The 22620-nt window shown below is 44.1% G+C and overlaps 1 protein-coding gene across 21 annotated transcripts in view; it reads left to right on the top strand.

Annotated features, from left to right (window-relative positions):
• MAGI1 (membrane associated guanylate kinase, WW and PDZ domain containing 1) overlaps positions 1-22620 on the top strand; it is a 679462-nt gene that overhangs the window by 596542 nt on the left and 60300 nt on the right. For all 21 annotated transcript variants that reach the window (XM_062201226.1, XM_062201229.1, XM_062201219.1 and 18 more), the window contains 3 exons: positions 1069-1161; positions 9999-10181; positions 11208-11828. In XM_062201226.1, coding sequence (XP_062057210.1) covers positions 1069-1161; positions 9999-10181; positions 11208-11828 — 897 coding nt within the window. The remainder of the gene's footprint in view (positions 1-1068; positions 1162-9998; positions 10182-11207; positions 11829-22620) is intronic.

Genomic DNA, 22620 nt, shown 5'->3' with positions numbered 1-22620 from the left:
TACTTCTGGGCCTCCAAGGTGATTAAGACTGGAGGAAGGAACTTTAAGAAGTTCATGGTGAATGCATATTACTAAAAAAAAAAAAAAAAAAATCTATACATGGATTTCACAAGTTTTTATCAAAATAATGTGTTATTCCATTTTTCCATGAATGTTTTGAAGTACTCCCGTGGTTAGGACCAGGAGTAGAGTCGTGACCCCCACCCCCCACCCCGGGTTTCAGACATCGCAGAGTTGCACCTGAACAACCTGCTGAGAGCACCTTCCTCCACCTGGCTCCCTCTGCTGTTGGTGTGAATCGCATTAGTGATGTTTCTCCTTTGTAGGACTGTCCTCTGGTGACTGTCTTCCTTGGTGTGTCCTATTTATTCCCAGTTGGGACTCTAGACAGAGAAGTGGAGCTTTTGTTGGTATATATATATCTATATATAGATAAATATATTGATCACCAATCAATATTTCTTATTCTCACTTTGGACTCTGGAGAAATAGAGGTTTTGTGTGTTGAGATCAATACATCAATTGATTGATCGATGGATGAATAGATAGGTATCACAATATTTGTTTCCATGACCATCTGACACGAGAAAAATGATCAGACACCAATTTCTTTTTCTCCTTTTTTTTTTTTTCCCCAGGAGAAGAATCATGGCTTTTATTTTTAGACATTAGGTGGCCTCCTAGTGGCAGGATCTTGCTTCTGCCTGCAGCAACTCAGAGGGCCCGTTGAATCTGGGGAGCTGGGAGGCTTAGGATACGCTCACAGTTGATGGAGCTGTCCCTGTCTTCATATCCACCCTGGGCAGGCTCAGCCTCCTCCGTCATCTTCCCTCCTGAACCCCAGACACAGCACAGGGGCCCAGCCTCCCCTCCCTCACCAGCCCACACCACTGAATTCCCTTTTCTACAGACTCAAAGCTACTTTTTTTTTTTTTTCTACTTTTCTATGGACTCAAAGCTCTCTTCCTTTGATCTCAGTGCTTTGGGTCTTACCAAGAAGGAGGGGACTCGTCAGTTGTGCAGCCACTAGAAGGAAAAACAGGAAGCTGTTTCTGTTCTTTATTCTAGAGTGGACGGAAGATCATTCATCCCTTGTGCCTCCTGTGATTCCAAGCCACCCCCCGAGCAATCCGGAGCCAGCCAGAGAAGCTCCACTTCAGGGTAAGGTGTTTTTGTGATTGCATCTTGGTTTTATGTCAAAAAAATCTTGTTTTTAAAAAGTGGGATTTTGTAACTCTCAGATCATTCCTTTGATAGTGAAAGCCATTAATAATGAAAGCAGATCTGGATGTATTGTTAATCAGGCTTGTCCAAAAAATTTTTCTGAGTAAGTTTCTTTAACTTTTGGTGATACTCTCAAAGTCAGGACTACTTGTTAAATGAACAATTAAACTAAGAGTTTTCAACCTCAGCACTATTGACATTTTTTTGCCAGATAATTGTCTTAAAAGATCAATTTTTATGTGAAAGTCAGAGTTACACAGAGAGAAGGAAAGACAGATCTTCCATCGGCTGGTTCATTCCCCAGATGGCCACAACAGCCAGGGCAGGGCCAGTCTGAAGCCAGGAGCCAGGAGTTTCATCTGGGTCTCCTACATGTGTGCAGGGATTCAAGTACTTGGGCCATATTCCACTGTTTTTCCCAGGTCATTAGTAGGGAGCTGGATAAGAAGTGGAGCAGCCAGGATATGAACTGCTGCCCATTTGGGGTGCCAGCATCCTAGGCAGCAGCTCTACCCACTGTGCCACAATGCTGGCCTTGCCAGATAATTCTTGGTGTGTGAGACTTCATTGTGGGAGGGTTAGCAGTACCCATGCCTCTGTCCATTAGTTGCCAGGAGCATACACCCCATCTCCTGCCCCCAGGTGTGACATCCAGAAACGTTTCCAAATATTGCCAGATGTCCCTGGGGTGCAGAACCATTCTACACTTGGGAATTGCTGACTTGGAATCTGTTTATTACTATGTTGAATAAGGCAAACTCAAAATTCAGCATTAAGTATTTCAGGAATACTCATCAGTCAATATACTTGCTTTTATCTGAGATCTTTCCTGTCAGCGTAAATGGTTTAATATTGCACTTTTCAGTTCTTACCCTCTGTTCCTGCCATTTTGGCATTTAAAGAATAATTTATTTATTTGCTTGAAAGGAAGAGTGACACTGAGCGAGGGAGAGAGACAGAGATCCTCCATCTACTGGTTTGCTCCCCAGATGCCCACAATAGCCAGGGCTGGACCAGGTCAAAGCCATGAGCCTGAAATTCCATCTGGGTCTCCCACATAGGTAATAGAAGCCAAGTACTTGGGCCCCTATCCACTACTTTCCCAGGCACATTAGTGGGGAGCTGGATCAGAAACAGAGAAGCCATAACTTGGAACAGCTCCCATATGGATGTTAGCTTTGCAAGTTGCTGATTAATCTGCTGTGCCACACGCCAGTCCCAGTTTTGGCATTTATACCTGTTTTATTTTTCAGTGTGTCTCACTGGTTTACATTCACAAATAGCTTGAACCCCCTAGAGGGGTTCATTCTTGAAAATTGAAGGCTCCAGAACCATGCTACTTCAGACCTCATTCCTCTTCAGTGAGAGGAAAGGGTTTTGCTCAGATTTTTGCTTTTAAATAGCAGAACTAGAAGAAACATCCTGTTTGACAGAGTTGGGGAAAGTGCATGGTGTAGAACAAATAAAAAAACTTCTAAGATTTGCCTTCTTCCTGTCTGCATTTTTAGAGAGTTCAAGTGTGGAGATAGAAAAAGCTAGGTGCGGGCCGATGCTCTGGCGCCACACATAAAGCCACAGCCTGCAGCACTGACATCCCATAGGGGTGATGGTTCAAGTCTCTGCTGTTGCACGTCCAATCCAACTCTCTGCTAATGTGCCTGGAAGAGCAGTGGAGAGCAGTGGAGGATGGCCCAAGTGCTTGGGCCCTTGCACACACATGGGAGACCTGGAAGAAGCTCCTGGATCCTGGCTGTGGCCTGGCCCAGCCCCGGCTGTTGAGATCATTTGGAGAGTGAACCAGCTGATGGAGGATCTCTCTCTCTCCCTCTTTTTCCATAAAACTGACTTACAAATAAATTTTTTAAAAAATTAAACCACAGCTTAAAAAAAAGAAAGCTAGGTGGGATACTCTTTTCTCTGATTTTGATTTCCCTATGATAATTTTTATAAGGAAGAAATTCTGTGCTGACATTGTCCTAGATTAATATTGAAATTAGATAAAAATAATGTCTGCTGGCATAAATATACTTTTTTGTGATGATAGTAACTAGAACCTAGTAGATAATATATTAATATGAACATGATTGTGGCTTCGTTAATATTTTTTAATTATCAGCTTCCTTCTGCAGGCTCCCGTAGTCTTGCCCTTGCCTCTCTGACAGTCCGTTAGTGACACCACCCTCTGTTAAGCCCTTGTACCGGTGCAGCTGGGCTATCTCTAGGCTTTTGCATGTGCACAGCTGTCTTTCCCTCCAACTCCCTCCTTTGCTAACTCCTGCTCTTCTGAGGTCTTTCCGTGATTCCTGTATAATATTCACTCTTCACAGCACCCTGTCTGTCTCACTTGTAAAACTTAGCAGGTATGGTTCATGTTTGTTTGTGTTCTGTTATTTAACAGTAATTTCCTCGTTAGACTCTGGGTCCCGTGGAAGCAGGAGACTGTGATGATTATTGTATTTTTTTTCACTGTGGCTAACCTCAAATCAGGCTCCATTGCTTGGTACCTAATTTCTGCTGAAGTTGATAATTGAGTGTAACGGTATATGTGTGTATGAGGGTAATTCAGAAAGTTTGTGGAAGTGGAATTTTAAGTTTATCTGGGGGCTAAAATTTTTGAAATCCATGCATACAGGGGGTCTTCAAGAAGCCCATGAGAAAAGTATATTTTGAAATACAATGCTTGGTAGCCAGCACTGTAAGCTAAGCTTCCTCCTGCAGTGCCAGCAACCCATATGGGCATTGATTCATGTCCTGGCTGCTCCTCTTCTCATCCAGCTCTCTACTTATGTCCTGGGAAAGTAGTGGAGGATGGCCCAAGTGCTTGGGCCCCTGCACCCGCATGGAATATCCAGAAGAAGCTCCTGGCTCCTGGCTTTGGATGGGCCCAGCTCTGGTCACTGGGGCCATTTGGGGAGTGAACCAGCAGATGGAAGACCTTTCTGTCTATCTTTCCATCTGGCTCTGTGTGATTTTTCTCTCTCTCAAATAAATAAATATAATATTTATTAAAAAAAAAAACAATGCATGGCTTTCAAAAACTTTTGCACCAAAATGAACTTTATTCATTCTATTTTCCCATGAACTGCGTGAGGTACTCCTGGATCCACCCATCCATCCACCCATATGTGTATGATAGGTAGGCCAAGCTTCTTTAAAGGATTATCAGTGAGGGCCGGCTCCATGGCTCACTAGGCTAATCCTCCGCCTGCGGCGCCGGCACCCCGGGTTCTAGTCCCGGTTGGGGTGCTGGATTCTGCCCTGGTTGCTCCTCTTCCAGTCCAGCTCTCTGCTATGGCCCGGGAGTGCAGTGGAGGATGGCCCAAGTGCTTGGGCCCTGCACCCGCAAGGGAGACCAGGAGAAACACCTGGCTCCTGGCTTCAGATTAGCGCGGTGCGCCGGCTGCAGCGGCCATTTGGGGGTGAACCAACAGCAAAAAGGAAGACCTTTCTCTCTGTCTCTCTCACTATCCACTCTGCCTGTCAAAAAAAAAAAAAAAAAGATTATCAATGATTCTATAAATTAAAGCATTAAGGTTTGGGTTCTGGGTGCTAAATGCTTAAGTCACCAACTGAGTGGAGTCGAGATAGCGTTTACCTGCATGAGAAATGTCCTGTCAGATTTTTTTCTTCTCTGCTTTTTGTTTTTCCTTTCTTCATTTGTCCTCTTGGGTTTGATAGTGGCCTGGAAAAGTTTCTGCTCTCTGAACTCTCCCGGCATTGGCTCATTTGTCCTTGCAGTCCTTCTACTGCATGGTTTCCGTGTTAGTTTTTGTATTTGAATCTTTGGAATGGAATTGATACCAAAGAAACCCTTCAGAATCCAGACCCTTTTAGTCAAAGTTGTAACTGTGATAAGCACTAACTTAGACTTTATTCTCATTGGCTGAGATCCTCAGTTACCCATTTGCTAGTCAGGTGTCTAGTCTTGTGTGTTATGTACCATGTGAGTGTTGATGGTATTATCAGAAGAAGCTGTATACCTAACTTGGTTAGAGTGTTTGATGTGAATTTTGCTAAATTCACTGCTCACCTGAACTCTCCCCGGATTAAGAAGACACTTCTCATCCCAGCGTGTAGTCGATTTAGAGATGTGCTCTCAGGCAAACTCTCCAGTTTCAAGTGTAGGCTCGAAGAGAAATTTTTGGAGCCGCCCTTCTGCTGTAGTCACTCTGCCAAGAACACTGTCAAAATAAAGACCTCTGAGCTCTTACTGTGTGCGAGGCACCTGCCTGAGCACTTCAGCTGCATCGTCCACCACAGTTACTGATCACAACTGTCGTGTGTGGTAGGTGCAAAACTTAAAGAGAGGTTTAGTAATTTTCTCGAGGCCACACCGCAAGTAAGTAGTGAGCACACATCTGAATGCTCATTGTCACTGGGATTGGTTTAACTTTTGTCTAAAACCTTGGTGTGGTTGTTTTGTTTTTTACGTGATGCCTTATTGCATAGTCTGCGTTCCATACTGTCTGGTAAGGTTGCCACAGGTTGTATGTTTTCCATATACATTTATTATAATTAAAAAATTAATAATTGAGTTCCTCAGTCCCAGTAGCTACATTTCAGGGGCTCTGTTACCACGTGCAACTAATGGCTGCTGTATCAGACTGTGTAGGTATGGCGCATTTCCATCGTAGCAGGAGTGCTACTGGACAGTACTGGTAGAGGGCATTTGAACTCTAGTATCAAACACAGTGCCAGCCCAGTGGGGAAACAAGCACTCAAGTGTTGTTCAAGTACAAGGATTACTCAGGTTTTGAGCTAAGACCCAAAAGCTCCTGATAAAGTGAGTCTGGGGTAGGAATAAGAAATGAATATATTTCTAGAATCTACCCAGGTGATTTTTATGTACAGGTAGGTCCTAGAACTGGTGGCTGGTCAACAGAGGGTGGCGTATCCAAACATTACATGTTAATACAGAGCTGCAAGCAGAGAGCTCCAAGTTGTACTGCTTGGAGAGAGAACAGCATTTGTTCCCCAAAGCTACCTTAGATAATGACCCACCCATTCATAAAAAATAATAAAGTGTGCAAAATGGGAAAGCCTCTGATCATCTCTCCCCAGTTACACATAGGATAAAGGATTCCATGGTACAATTTCAAAGCTCTGTTCCTGACTCTATCAAGGTGAAAACATTCTAATCCCAGAATTGGTTAATGGTTTTCAAACTTTTTCAGGTAGACTCCCAGGCACATTTTCACATCTTCTAACTGTATCTGTTAGAAGTGTACAAAATTCCAATATACAACATCTCTTTTTAGGCTTCTCAAAGGTAGGTTAAATCTCACAGCTTTGTGCTTTTGTTTGTTTATTCATTCACTCAGCACCTAAAATGTACCGGACCATATTCCAGAGGCAGTGGACACAAACGGAAATCCTCATGATGCTTAGATTCTCGTGGTTTTTCACATGTGCGCAGGGCCATGGGCAGTGCCCCCTGATGCTTGCGAGTGGGGACAGTGAGACAGGAGAGCAGCCAGTAGCTCAAATGTTTGGAAGCTGGTAAATGCTAAGGACAGAAGTAAAGGAGGGAGGAGGAACTGGAACTGTGGGAGGTACCGCAGTCTTTAATAACGTAGTCGAGGAGGTCCCCCTGGAAAGTACAGCTGTTGATGTCCTGTGTAAGTGAAATGTCCTTCCCTCAACTCCCAGCAGCCTCTGCCACTGGAGTCTAGGCCTTCCCACCCCAACTCCTGTTGGATCACCTGTCCTCAACTTTCCATCCACTAATTGCCTTGGCAGCTGCCTCCCCAAAGCCCTTGCTGCAGGTGACATCACCCTCTTGGTTTCCTGGCAGATGACTTTGCACGGCACATCCTTCTCAGGCATCTCCTAAGCCATAGCGACAAGGCTGGATGGAGTTTGTCAAGCTTCCAATAAACCTTGGGACTGTGTTAGGGAGGAGGGTGTTGTGAGCTGGCCTCCGACTTGGGCAGTTGAGGAGAACCTCATTGTTCAGAGCCAGAATCTTTGAAAATATGCAATTAAAAGCTGTATGCATGCCCAGAGACCTTTTAAGACCTTTTAGATGGAGCTAACCTAAAATAACTTTCCTTCTTGGGTGCCAGGCTCCTACTACAGGGGTGTGTGTGTGTTCTTCTATTGTTTTCGTGGCTAACGTTTTTGATAGAAGAAAAATGGGACAGATGAGGAAGCGATAGCAAGGGCAGGATGTAGGAAATGAAATTAGCAGAGAGGGAAAATTCTTGTATTTTTTTTTTTTTTGTATTTTTTTTTTTTTTTTTTTTTGACAGGCAGAGTGGACAGTGAGAGAGAGAGACAGAGAGAAAGGTCTTCCTTTGCCGTTGGTTCACCCTCCAATGGCCACCGCGGTAGCGCGCTGCGGCCGGCGCACCACGCTGATCCGATGGCAGGAGCCAGGTGCTTCTCCTGGTCTCCCATGGGGTGCAGGGCCCAAGCACTTGGGCCATCCTCCACTGCACTCCCTGGCCACAGCAGAGAGCTGGCCTGGAAGAGGGGCAACCGGGATAGGATCGGTGCCCCGACCGGGACTAGAACCCGGTGTGCCGGCGCCGCAAGGCGGAGGATTAGCCTAGTGAGCCGCGGCGCCGGCCGGAAAATTCTGCTCATGGAATTGTGTTCACTATTTAAGTAACTAGAGAGATCCCAGTTTCTCAATTACAGAGGAATGCCTAATAAAACCAAAATGAAACTTTTTGATTTGTGTCCAGAATATTATTTTTGACTACATTAAGAAAACTCAACAAATCCTTGTACAGTGTGTTTGGAAGTTATTTAGCTGTGTGTGTCTAACTTTTTTTTTTTTAAGATTTATTTATTTATTTGGAAGGCAGAGTTATAGTTACAGTCAGAGGCAGAAAAAGATACCTTCCATCTGCCAGTTCACTCCCCAAATGGCCGCAATGGCCACAGCTGGGCTGATCTGAAACCAGGAGCCTGGAGCTTCTTCAGGTCTCCCATTTGGGTCCGTCTCCTACGTGGGCCATCTTCCACTGCTTTCCCAGGCACATTAGTAGGGAGCTGGAGGAGGAGTGACTTGAACCAGTGCCCGTATGGTTTGCTGGCACTGCAGACGGTGGCTTTACCCACTATGCCATGGCGCTGGCCCCATCTATTTTTTTAAAGATTTATTTCAAAGGCAGAATCACAGAAACAGAGGAGACATGGAGAGAGAGAGAGCGCGCGAGCGAGCTGTCTTCTATCTGTCCACAATAGCTCAGGGTGGCCTAGGCTAAAGCCAGGATTCTGACATCCATCCTGGTCTCCCATGTGGGTGGCATGGGCCCTTTTACTTGGGCCACCATTCACTGTTGTCCAGGTGCACCAGGAGGGAGCTGGATTGGAAGTGGAGCAGCCAGGACTCCATCCAGCACCCTGATACGAGATGCAGACATCCCAAGCAGCGGCTTAACCCACCATGCCGCAATGCCAGCACCTTGTTGAGGGTTTTGTGTTCTTTTTTTTTTTTTAAGATCCCAAGTCCCATATCCTTTTAAATAGTGAATGTTAGCAGTGAACACGTGCTGGCTAGTTCACAAATTGTTAAAAGGTGCAAATTAATAGGGAAAAATCAGCTAATTTAGAGGTTTATTTTTTAATAAGTATTTTTTAAGGTATATTATTTATTTATTTGAAAGAGTTACATAGAGAGGAGGAGAGATACAGAGAATTATTTCAGATGCTGGTTCACTCCCCAAATGGCTCCAACAGCTGGGTCTGCACCAAGCCAAAGCCAGGAGCTAGGTGTGTCTTCCCAATCTCCTCCCACATGGGTGCAGGGACCAAAGCACTTAGGCCATCTCCTGCTGCTTTCCCAGACAGTAAGCAGGGAGCTGGATTAGAAGTGGAGCAGCCAGGTCTTGAACAAGTGCCCATATGGGATATTGGCATCACAGGCAGAGGCTTAACCTGCTACACACAGTGCCAGCCCCAAATTTGGAGATTTAGAAGCTGGTACAAACTAAAGTTATGAGGCTTCATTTTCAAAACAGTGACTTTTTTTTTTTTTAATGTTCTTGTCAAATTTGTTTTTGTGACTCTATTTCCTAGTTCTGTCTATGCGTTTGCAGTGTGAGTTTCCCGTTTGATTAAAAACTAATGATTTTGCTCAACTGTTTTTCCAAGTGGAAGCCAAGCCCAGAGTAGCACGTAGGAAGCACTGTTGCAAAATCAAAAATGAAACAAAGCCAAAGACAGAAAACAAAGAGCAATCATATTTTCTGTGGAGGAGCTTGTCACAGTGCAGATGCTATGAAACTCCATCACGTACCTGAGACCTGTTTCATTTTCTAGATTTTTCTTTTAGACCTTAGAGGTGATGTGCTCTGTATATTATTTCCCTCTGCTGAACAAGGGGGCCTAAGAATACCCTTTAATACTGAAATCAAGAGGAGCTTTCTGAAAAATTTTGTTTGATTTATATATTTGAGAGACACAGAGCCCCCATCTAATGGTTTACTCCATAAATGCCAAAAAAAGCCGTGGGCAAGCCAAGAGTAAGGGGACGCATTCCAAGTTACCCATGTAGGTAGCAAGAACCCAATTACTTGAGATATCACCCCTGCCTCCCACAGTCTGCATCAGCAGGAAGCTGGACTTTGGAGCCTGTGCCAGGAATCGAACCCAGATACTCTGATGCAGGATGTGGGCGTCTTAACCACTAAGTTAAACACCCACCCAGGAGAGGTGTTTCTGAAGACACATCTTCCCAAAGGGCCCTGTGCACAAGCTTGGAGAGCTTAATTCACCTCTTCAGTCCTGCTGATGTTCCATGTACTTTTCTTGTTTTCATCCAGGCAAACCCTTTTTTACACGAAACCCTTCTGAACTGAAAGGGAAGTTCATTCACACAAAGCTGCGGAAAAGCAGCCGAGGCTTCGGCTTCACCGTGGTCGGCGGGGATGAACCTGACGAGTTTTTGCAGATCAAGAGCTTGGTCCTCGATGGTCCTGCTGCTTTGGATGGCAAGATGGAAACAGGTAGAGTCCACATGGCCTTGGCACATTCTGTGTGGTGCACCTGCTGCCCATACCTGGAGAACAGCAAACAGCGTCATGATTTCATGGGTCTGTAAATGTCCTTTAAATGCTTGGAAAATGTGTTGGATTTCTCTATTAGAGAAATTCATCCCTTGACACAGATGGAAATCTTTGAAGCTATTTTAACTTAGGGAAAGCTATTAGGGTGATATAGTGTACAGCTAAGCAATAACTGACTAAAAATGTGATCCATTTAAATAAATGAATTCTGAACTTGGGTTTTTGCAGGAACATTTTTTTTTAAAAGACTCAAACTCCAGTGTTCTCACAATGACTATTGCATTCTTATTGGCAGGAAAGGCACTGGATGCTAACAGCACACTTTATTTATAGTTAAAATTAGTAATAGAAGCAGTCTGTGTGCACCAGGTATCACCCCCAAGTCTAGGTTCAGTTCAACTTTGTATTGCCAATGTAGAGGAGGCAAAATTTTATTGCTGCCTTGTTAGGGTTATTGCCTGGGCCTGAGAATGCAACTGACATAAGACAGATCATAAAAATGTACAGATTTATTTAATTTGAGTTTTATGTGACAAGGGACCCTATGAGAAAGTGAAAACCAGAAGACTCATTATATACCAGGTTAGATACAGAATAGTTAAGTTGTGAAAACGTGACCAGGCAGAGGAGTTTGGGCTGGGTTAAATGGGCAGAAACATGAGTAGGAAGATAAAGGGTGTTGAACCCGGTGGGTTTGCACAGATTCTCTTGGCTTGGACTCCCTGCACTTGATGATAAGAATGTTACTCTTCTCTTGATATCAGGGGGGAACATCTTCCATGTGGGCTTTATCTCCTGCTCTCAGGAAGAATAAAAGTATCTTTAACTGCAAATAATCTTGATGCCAAAGTGTCATATGAGTGTGTTGTAATGGTCTGTTCTGAGCTCCTGTGTCACAGGGCTATAGTAATTGACTCACCTTTGCAGGGTGCTGTGTTTTCTGACCCCAAACTCTTATATTTTCAGGGGATGTCATTGTCAGCGTGAACGACACTTGTGTTTTGGGGCACACGCATGCTCAAGTTGTGAAAATCTTCCAGTCCATTCCCATTGGTGCCAGCGTGGACCTTGAACTGTGCCGAGGTTATCCCTTGCCTTTTGACCCAGATGACCCCAATACAAGTTTAGTGACTTCGGTGGCCATTTTGGATAAAGAACCAATTATTGTGAATGGGCAAGAGACCTACGATTCGCCAGCTAGTCACAGTAGTAAAACAGGCAAAGTCAATGGCATGAAGGATGCCCGGCCGAGCAGCCCTGCTGATGTGACTTCGAACAGTTCCCAAGGTTATCCCAATGACACTGTCTCTTTGGCCTCCTCCATTGCCACTCAGCCGGAACTCATCACCGTTCACATAGTGAAAGGGCCGATGGGCTTCGGTTTCACCATAGCTGACAGTCCTGGTGGTGGCGGCCAGAGAGTGAAGCAGATCGTCGACAGCCCGAGGTGCCGCGGTCTGAAGGAAGGGGATCTCATTGTGGAAGTTAACAAGAAGAACGTGCAGGCCCTCACTCATAACCAGGTGGTGGACATGCTGATCGAATGTCCGAAGGGAAGTGAGGTCACGCTGTTGGTGCAGCGAGGAGGTACGTGGTTCTGTGATATTTTTTTTTAACCCTGAATTCATTGCTTATGTGGCTGGTCTTAGGGTGACTTTGGAGTTTCATGTCCGTTCCTTTATGAACATTTTTATTTCAGTATTTGGAGCGCCTTTTTGATTTCTCCAAATCAAAACAGATATGGTTTACACATGCGCAGTAAACCTCTGGTTTATACATTCTGTTACTCATGTATAGTTGGAGTCGTACTTTTACTTATAAATCATATTGTGTCTTTTTTCAGCCATTAAGATTTAAAAATTTTTATCCTTTGAGTCTCCTGAACCTGTCCCGCAAAAACTGCACAATGCAATTCCTGTCCACTCTTGACCTCGTTTCACTTTCCTCTCTCTCTTCTCGCTGTGCTGTAGCTATGGTGGCTTCTCTGAAGTTCCTTTAATGCTTCCAGCCCTTTCCTACCTCAGGGTCTTTGCACTGCCTGGAATGATCTGTTTGGCTTAGTCTCCTCTAGGTGCCCTCCTCTGAGAGGGCCTCTCTGATTGCTCTGACATAGCCCCCTGACACTTCCCTGGCACCTCTTCAGTGTCACCTCGTTGTGATGTCCTTTATCACATCATCATTATCATAGGTATTATTTTGTGTAATTGTTGTTGGATCTTTGTCTCTCTTTCACTAGAAAACCAGCTCCATAAACTCAGGACCCAGGTCTGCATGTTGGCAGGGTTTTCCCTTGCATTGAACACAACACCTGATTCCTTTTGGATATTCATGAGTGAATACATTTTGAAATGAATGACTTGGTCTATGGTTATTCATACTTTCAGGAACAGCAGCTTCACAAATCAAATTAAAAATGTACCTCACAATACATCTTAGAGAAGTGGTTGAGAATCCCAGAGAACAGGAATACTCTCAATATTGAGATGTTAGTCTACTGTCTGAGTCCATGCCAGTCTTCCCCACTCTCTCCCCCATCAGAACTCCCTGGACCTCACACTGAGAACCATTGTCCACAGTTCTGAAAAGCCACGTTCCTGGGATATGTATCTGTGACCCACTGTGACTGCTCACTGCATGCAATGTGCCTGAGACTCTACTTTTCCCCGATCTTTCCTGCATCATTTGTTTGTGCACAACATACTCAGGCCCTCTGCAAAGAGATTCAGACCCCGATTATTATTTCCTCTTGATTCCATTGCACCAGAGGAGTTAATTCATGTCACAGCAGCCGCATTCTCCCGCTCTTGTGAAGCGGTATGTTCTACCATCAAGATGATTGGGGTCGTTAGAGGGAAATTCAGAATTGAGAGCTACTATTGGCGTGAGTCAGAATGCTCAATCAACCCTTCCTGAGCTGTTACAAAAGCCATTGTGCAGATTTTACTTTTAAAAATGTTATTTGCGCCAATACAATTTAGAAGTCTCTTTTTATACTTGGATCTCTCGATTCCCAGATACTTGGCTCTGGAACAGTGACCGGGATGCAGTGGGAAGTGACTTGTACGTGGGCGTGGTGATGGTGGTAGCCATGGTGATGATGGTGATGCCTGCCTCCCTTAGAGCTGTGTCCCTGATTGGCAAAGCACTTTCACAGCTGTGTGTGGCTCTCACCCCATCGGTACCCCTTCCCCTTGAGGTAGGGAGGTGCCAGCTCATGGTAGGACTGAGAAATTCGCCCTGACTCCAGGGCCTCCAGTTCAGTTTCCTGCCCTGCCAGAAGAACACTGGCTTTTGCATAATTGCTGGTTTCTGTTGCCATCTACCTGGGAAATGTTAGACTCTTCTTGGTGTATCAAGCATATCTTTGCATCAGACCCTGCTCCTTTGATACTCACGGACCACTCTGCTGTCTGGTGTAATCCCTTTGCTGCTTCATTTCTGTTAACCATACGACATCTAGAGATTTTCTCTTCTATTAGAGTCACTTTTAAGGATGTCGAAAAATAAAGTCTCATTACAACACACTAATTTATAGCACTTACTGGAACCTTATTGTGATGTGTTTGCCCAAATTAGCAAATATCTGATAGGGAAACATATTCCTTGATTTGAAATGTGTCTGTATTCTTTCTTCCTAATTCCTAAAATCTTCTTTGTGTTAATGCCATCAACTTTGAAACATTCATATGCTAAGCTCCAAAATATATTGTCATGTTAGTCAACATCTACGTAAGTTTATGCCAGAACCTGAGTAATTTAAAATCACTGTAACATCAGCAGTCTTTAAAATAGGCCGTATGCCTGCGTGAGATTTATGTACAGGATAGAAAGTTTGTACATCTACAGTTGGCAGGCCAGGACCAGCTACTATTAATCTTTCTGGAAAGCATATAAATACATTTGTTTCTGCCATGTCTTAGTTATTTGAATCAGGGCTCACGTTTAATCATCCCTCCTGTGTGCTGAGGGTATAATGAGGAGGTTTGATGAAGGAACAAGACAGCAGCGAGGTTAAATGAGAAAGTAAATGGTCACTTTGCTGATTTCTTTCTAATGAATCTTATTTCTGTTTTAGCTCCTACTAAGCAGATTGACAAACTCATTAAATCTACACTCCTCATGAATCTCAAGGATTCATATCATGAGGACCAAGCTTTCTCAGCTTTTCTACTTTGGGGCAGAACGGGCTATGTAGGCAGCGTGTGCTTTAATTCTTAATCCTTGAGCCCATTGTTGACATTTGTTTTCGTTAAGATCCAGTACATTCCATTTGTAATATTTTGAGTCCATTCTTCCCCTTTCCATTCCAACATAGAAGTCAGCAGAGGGTGGAATGTCATTTGTAAATTTCTGGGTTCAGACTGTTTGCCGGGTCAGCCTTGCAGGCTGGAGCCTGTGCATCCCAGTGCCTGAGTAGCTGGGGCCGTTGCTCATGTTTCCCAAGTCTTCTCTGCGTGGACATCTTCCTGCTGGCTGGCCCTTCACCCATGTGAGGGCAGCACATTGTCCCTGTGCCTTGGTCCTGGTCTTCTCACCCTGTGGCCTTCTTCCTGGTCCTTTGCTATCCATTCAGGACAGTGCTTTATCATTATTATCATCATCACATCATCATCATCATCATCATCATCATCATCATCATCATCGTTTATTTGAGAAACAGAGAGAAGGAGAATGCTCTTATCCACTAGTTCTTTCCTCAAATTCCACCATGGCCAAGGCTGAGCCAAGATGAAGCTGGGAGCCAGGAACCCAATCCAGGCATTCCACATAGGTGGTGGGGATTCAAGGACTTGAGCCATCCTTGCTGCCTCCCCATTTGCATATAACACCCTGAAACTGGGAGCAGAGTCAGGAATTGAACCTGGGCACTTAGTATGGGATGTGTGCCTCTTAAGCTGTAGGCTAAATGCCCACTTGTAATATTTTTTTTTTTAATTTTTTTTGACAGAGCTAGTGAGAGAGAGACAGAGAGAAAGGTCTTCCTTTTTCCATTGGTTCACCCTCCAAATGGTCACTACGGCCGGAGCTATGCCAATCCGAAGCCAGGAGCCAGGTGCTTCCTTCTGGTCTCCCATGTGGGTGCAGGCGCCCAAGCACCTGGGCCATCCTCCACTGCCTTCCTGAGCCACAGCAGAGAGCTGGACCGGAAGAGGAGCAGCCGGGACCAGAACCCTGTGCCCATATGGGATGCTGGCACCGCAGGGGGAGGATTAGCCAAGTGAGCCACGGTGCTGGCCCACTTGTAATATTTTTAACATAGAAATGCTGTCCAGAAATTACATTGTCTGATGTCTGTGGAAATCTAAAGACAGAGATGATTACCTTTTTTGAATATAGAAAATATATAGAATTTTTCCTGTAAAGGTTTTTCACATTTTCACCAAAGAAATTTTATTATAATTATGTAGTAAAACTACCTGTGCCCCTTTCTGTAAAGGATCTTTTGTATTTTGGTGATTGACACCTATCAATAGGTATGACAGTCTTTAAGAAGTAATTTTGTGAGTCCAGTGTTGGAGTGGGAAACGCCACTGCCTATAACACTGGCATCCCATATGGGCTTTGATTCATGTCCCAGCTGCTTTATTTCCAATCCAGCTCTCTGCTCATGGCCTAGAAAAGCAGCAGAAGATGGCCCAAGTGCTTGGCCCCTGCACCAGTGTGGGAGATCAGAAGCTGCTGGCTCCTGGCTTCATCCTGGCCTACTGCTGGCTGTTGAGGCCATCTGGACAGTGAACCAGAGGCTGGAAGATTCTCCCTCTCTGTTTTTCCCTCTCTTTCTCCTCTCTCTCTCTAACTTTCAAAACAAACTTTTTGGAAAGAGTATGTTTGTGTTGTTTCACAGTACTCTGTTTAAAGTGAAGATAAGCAATCCTTTATGCAAGTGGGAAATGCAGGTTTTGCTTTTGAGAGAAAATCTCTACTGAAGTGAAACCTGGGCTGGGGTGTGAAGAATTGGCCTCTACGTCAGACTCTGCCCCCCAGCTGCTGGATGCCTCTGGCCAGCACTTATTTCTTGACCCCAAAATGGATGTTTCAAACACGAGTATCTCTCGGATAGCCTTTCTGGCTCTGACTTTGTGTGAAGAATGACCTCATTATTGTGTTGAGGACAGACCAGGTGATTCTATGGTCAGAAGCCTGAATGCCGATTCCTGCTTTTAATGGTTGTGTGGCATTTGGCAAGTCATTTACTTCTCTGAGCTTTGTTCAACTCCTGAAAAAATGTCTCATGTGCATAATATCAATTTAAAAAGGAGCATCATGTCAATTCCTGACATAGAAGTAATTGGTCCATGATAAAGCACAGGTGTTTTATTGCTGCTACCCATTATCAGAAGCGGTTGAGTATGGGTGGCTTTTTATTTAAGAAAAAAAGAAGTAAGAAGGCAGGCGTTGTGGTGCAGCGGGTTAAGCTGCCTCTTGGGATGCCCACATCCCATATCCAAGTGCCTGGTTGCAGCCCTTGGTGCTCTGCTCCAAGTACAGCTTCCTGCAAATGCATCCTGGGAGGCAGCAGATGATGACTCAACTACCTGGGTTCCTACCACTCATGTGGGAGAGCTGGGTGTAGTGTTGGCATCTGGCTTTACCTGGCACAGTGCTGGCTGTTGCAGGCATTTCCCAAGCGAATCAGCAGTTGGAATAACTCTTGCTCTCACCATCACTCTACCTTTGAAATAAATACAAATAAATAAAAACATCATTTTTTAAAAGCAGCTGTATCTATTACCTACAGAATCTTATCTCAGAGTATGATGTTCAAACATTAGTATTTTTTAGAAATTCCTACTGGTGATCCTGATATGCACTTGGAGTTGCAAATGTTAGGCTCTTGCCTCCATAGTTCCTCCTTGTTTTGCTTCTGCGACATGCAGCTTGGGGAAAGTAAGTTTATGAAGCTTAGATTATTATTCGTTGCTGAGTAGTGTTCATCTTCTTTTTTTAGGAGAGGGGTGGACAGGCAGAGTTAGACAGTGAGAGAGAGAGAGAGACTGAGAGAAAGGTCTTCCTTCCATTGGTTCACTCCCCAAATGGCCACTATGGCGGGTGCTGCGCCGATCCACAGCCAGGAGCCAGGTGCTTCTTCCAGGTCTCCCATGCGGGTGCAGGGCCCAAGCACTTGGGCCATCCTCCACTGCACCCCTGGGCCACAGCAGAGAGCTGGACTGGAAGAGAAGCAACAGGGACAGAATCCAGCGCCCCGACCGGAACTAGAACCCGGGGTGCCAGCACCACAGGCAGAGGATTAGCCAAGTGAGCCGCGGCGCCAGCCTTTTCTTTTTAAAGTCAGTTTTATGAGCAACAGATATCTCCCTCTTCCCTGAGGTCTCATATTAGCTCCAACATTCCAGGTTGTTCTGTTTCAGAGGAGGGCTTAGTATCAGAGATGCTTATGTTGAGCTCAATCTTCCACTGGCTTTTGCTGATCCCAACTCTCATAGAAGTAATGTTTTGCTTTCCCAATTATACTGAGTGCTTTTGTCAGCTCACTAAGTCATTGTAGAGTCTGATGATAAAATGATAAAGTGCTAGAATGCCCAGAGGATAGGACTGGGTCCAACTTTTCCTCTTGTATCCCATGCACCTCATGGGAAACTTGCACATGTGAAGATCTTAGTGAATATCACCTAAATACATGCAACTTGATCCTGAAGCAACAATGGAAAATAACCAACCATACAGCCTTATAGGCATGCATTTTTAACTCTAGAATGATGATCATGAGAGTTAAAAGGCAAAAAGTAAATTTAGAAGTGATGGTCATGGTAATGATCACTTTCCTACTATTGTTTGGGATGTTACCATTGACACGTACACACACCCCTGTACACATATGTAAATAAAAACCCTCAGCACCCCATGGTTGTGACCAAATTTATAACTGCCACCAGTTTGCATTGTGATTCTGTGAAATGAAAGCCATGGTTCTTAGCTCCTATGCCAGGAAAAAAAAAAAAAAAAGGAAGAAATTGTTTTTGTTTTAGGCATTGAAACCCCAGAGCTAAATTTAGCTAGTATAAAGCAAAGGAAAAATCTCTGATTTGATTGAGAAAACATGTATATGACTGGTAATAAAAACAGTAAATTCTTCTACAATGTGCTGGGCACAATTCTTAACCTTTTATATGCCATTGTTTCTATGAGAGAATTTTCTTAGCCCCATTATAGAGAAACAGAAGTTGAGACCCAAAGAGTTTCAGTATCTTAGCCAAAACCATGCAGTTGGATATTGGCAAGGATTCGAACCCAGGAATTCTGACTCTGGAGACTGCATTCCTCTTCCCAATGCTGAGTGGCCTCTTAGATTATTGGCAATAAACTGCTCCTTTAAAGGGTCTGTGTCCCACATAAAGGAAGCAAAGTGGCCTGAAATCCATGGACAAACTGATGCCGTGTAATTCTCATTGAAATTCACTAATGACATTTCATTCATTAAGTCATGGTTGATCAAACAGGGAAACCGATATCTAATGTCATCAACTAAGCACATTGTTCATACCAGCTTGTGTGTGTGGAATCTGGAATGATGCAAAGCCATCATGATAGAACCACAACAAGCTGTGTGCCAGGGAGTTAAACCATGTTGGGAGGTGCTTCTCTTCTCTTTGCCCTCTAGTCTTGGATGGAAGAATGAATTGCAAATTTACAAATTCTACCACTTCAGTGTTTCTCTGCCAAAGTGTCTCAAATTGAGCAGCAGAGCCCCACAAAGGGGAATTTGAGCTGCTTCTAGAGTGATAGCCCAGTAGCGAGTCATGTTGGCGTCCTGTACACTCACATCAGCAAATGCTGTCAGCTCACTCTTCTCGGGATACCCAGAACTCGGTGTGCATCCCCCTTCTTCCCGGCCTCTCCATCCATCATGTGGCCTCTGGTCTTGGCATGACCTTTTTGATAACCTTGTAGTAGGTCTCATGTCTTCCTATGGTCCTTCTTCCAGTTAGACTGATGGATTTAAAGTAAAGTGGGTCAAGTCACTCTTTGTGTCCAAATGACTCCATGTCAATAAAGTGTCTTCCCAAGTCCATTGTCAGGGCCCTTGTACTTGCTTTCCCCCTTCTTCTCCCTGGAGAATTCTGGAACTCCCTCATTCACATCCTTCAGGCCTGTGCCAGAAGGTTCTTTTCATCTTGAGAATTCCTCTGCCCACCTCACATAAAATGACGTGGCGACCATCACCATCACTTTCTCCCCGTCTCCCTTCTGACACTTTCTCAGGAGTTCTCCCCTTGTCTCCGTGGGGGAATATATTGCGTGATCCCCATTGGATGCCTGAAACCATGGATAGTACTGACCCGTGAACAGCCATGGTGTACCCTGAGTATTCTGGTTTTTTTCCTATACATACAGACCTATGATAAAGTTTATAGCTTAAACACAGTAGGACATTAGCAGCAGTAGCATAATAAAATAGAACAATTTTAACAGTATGTGCTACTCAGAACTGTGTGCAATTTAAAACTTATGAATTGTTTATTTCTGGAATGTTCCGTGGGTGGGTAACTGAACTCTCAAGAAGTGGATGTGCAGGTCAAGGAGGATTAATGTATTTCCTGTGAGCCCTCTCTGAGCCTAAAGCTGGTCTCAATCACTGCTCTATCCCCACTGCCTAAAATAGTACCTGGCACATTGTATTTATACCTGAAATCCTGTACATCGAATGCATTAATGCTAGATCATTTTTTAAAGTTTATTTTTATTTATTTAAAAGGCAGAGAGAAAGAGAGAGATACAGAGAACTTTCATCTGCTGACTCACTCCTGAGGTCCTCACAGTAGCTGGAGCTAGGCCAGGCCAAAGCCAGGAACCAGGAACTCCATCTGGATCTCCTCCCTGAGTGACAGGGACCCAAGCACCTGAGCCATCACCATATGCCTCCCAGGGTGTGCATTAGCAGGAAGCTGAAATGAGAAGTGGAGCCAGGACTTGAGCCAAGGCACTCTGATGAGTGACACAGGCATCCCTAGTGTTTTCTTGACTACTGCATGAATTACCCATTTGCCTATTTGTTTTCTTAAACACAAATCCTCAAGAGAACTTTCAGAATTGTGAGCACTTACCATGATAGGTGAAGAATCAGGCAACAGACTGACCACCCAGCTAAAAGTTGACAGAGCCTGAGTCTGTACCTAGGTCTCTTTGCTGTGTCCTCTGTCATCGGATCTGGAGGCCAAGGTACTAGAGGATTGTGCCAGTGCCTCATGTTGGGCCCAAAGTATCTTCTCCAGAATCTAGTAAAGTAGCAATTATCTCATGAATTAAAATTAAATAAAATTTAAAAATTTAGCTTCTTGGTCCACCTGGCTACATTTTGAGTGCTCAGTAGCCACAAGTGGAACATACTGGGCAGTTTAGATAGGAAACATTCCCATCATCACAGAAAGTGTTATTGGACTGCTAGAGATGTTAGTCATTTTACTCTCAAAAGTGAGATAGTAGGGACTGGTGCTGTAGCTCAGAGGGTTAAGCCACCGTCTGCAGTGCTGCAATCCCATATGGGCACCACTTTGAGTCCAGGTTGCTCCACTTCCAGTCCAGCTCCCTGCTAATGCACCTGGGAAAACAACAGAGGACAGCCCAAGTGATTGAGCCCCTGTACTCACATGGGAGATTCAAAAGAAGCTCCTGGCTCCTGGCATTGGCCTGTCCCCCAGCCCGGGCCTTGGCAACCATCTGGAGAGCAAACCAGAGAATGGAAAATTTCTCTCTTTTTTGTGTGTGTGTGTATGTATGTCTGTCTCTTCCTCTCTCTCTCTCTGTAATTCTTACTTTCAAATAAGTAAATAAGTATTTTTAAAAAGAGTGAGATAGTAAATATCTTTTATTTTATGTCTCCTCTGATTATATCTTCGAATAAAACAAAAATGAAGGCAGCTTAATAGTTAATGCGTGTTTTTATATAGATAGTAACAAAAATTAGTCTTGTGTAGTAAATTTGTTCCATGTGTAGGCACTGCTGTAAATTCTTCACATGTGTTGATTAGGTGTTGGGGAGCTCAGGGAGCTTGAGACGTGTACAGTAAAGCACTTGGGGGCAATGTCCACTTTGACCTATGCTGCTCCATCTTTTTAATAATTCTGGGAATTAAGGTCTCTATCAGATCCATCATGCTGCATCCTATCTCCTTACTTGCTAAAGTTGTTCATGGATGAGCATGTAGTGCAGCAGTTAAGATACCACTGGTGCCACCCACATCCCGTGTTAGAGTGCCTGATTTGGGTCCTGCTTGCTCCACTTGTGATCCAGCTGCCTGCTGATGCGCATCTTGGGAGGCAGCAAGGTAATGGTACAAGAACTTGAGCTCCTGCCTCCCTCCTGGGGGACTCAGATTGAGTTCCAGCCTCCTCGCTTCAGCCCAGTCTAGCCCCAGCTGTGGCAGCAGAACAGAGGTCCCTCTCCATCTGTCTTGCTGTCTCCAACTTTCAAATAAAACGGAACAAAGTTTTTAAAAGTTGTTGCAGTTAAAATTAGCAAGCTTCCTAGCACTTCCACAGTGCTAAACAGGGTGGCATTTGAGTTTGCTATTAAGGAGCTTTCTGGCCTGTGGTAGGGATGCAGTTTTAAGTTGCTATTTTGGTTTATTGCCACGGTTTAAAGTTATCAAGGATTTTATTTGAGAATTCTTTATAGAATGTTAGTTCACATTTATATTTGCGATGACTTATAGCTACAGCAAGTGAGGAGATTAATACAAAAATATTTCTATTTTGGTTCTGTCTTTATGTAACACTTAAAAATTACCCCTCCCTGTCACAACTTAAGGAACTCTACTTTGTGCATTTTTGGTCACTTCATTTTTAAACCTAAGTAGGCTTCACGTACTTGTTCTAGAGTTCGTGTTTCAGACTTCATAGAATGATCTGAATTTTATTTTTATTATTTTTATAATTCACAGTGGTTAGCACCTGTGAAACTTCTCCTTGTTTCCTACATGGCTTGTGGCATATGTAGACTTAATGCTCTGGGTTACATGTGTGTTATTTCTTACAGTTGTGTGTGCTTTATGATTGTCATTAAAGATGGTTGTTCTTCGTGGAAGAGTAATGGGGTTCTATTGCCATGGTTGGCAGGCTGTAGAATTAGTCTGTACTTCTACAAGATTGAATTTGATTGTAAGTATGTTGTTTTCTTGTCACTTTTTGGGAGACAGAGCCATGAACATCCTGTGCCAGGCGTTGTATAGGCCCTGGGAGTAGAGAAGAATCCTGTGTACTCAATGCTAACAGATTTCGTGAACGTTTTCTTACTCCCTAGGGGAAGGGGAGAAAGAGCAGAAATAAACAGATGAAGAGAAAATACCAGAGGCAAGTGTGTGAGGCAAATCAGAGTAGGTGAAGTGGGCAGGTGTCACGGTGGTCAGGGAGAGGGCTCCTC

The sequence above is a fragment of the Lepus europaeus genome, chromosome 9 (assembly GCF_033115175.1).
Source record: "Lepus europaeus isolate LE1 chromosome 9, mLepTim1.pri, whole genome shotgun sequence".
Taxonomy (NCBI): domain Eukaryota; kingdom Metazoa; phylum Chordata; class Mammalia; order Lagomorpha; family Leporidae; genus Lepus; species Lepus europaeus.
Note: the sequence above shows the minus strand (reverse complement) of the source record. Positions and strands in the feature narration are given on the sequence as shown.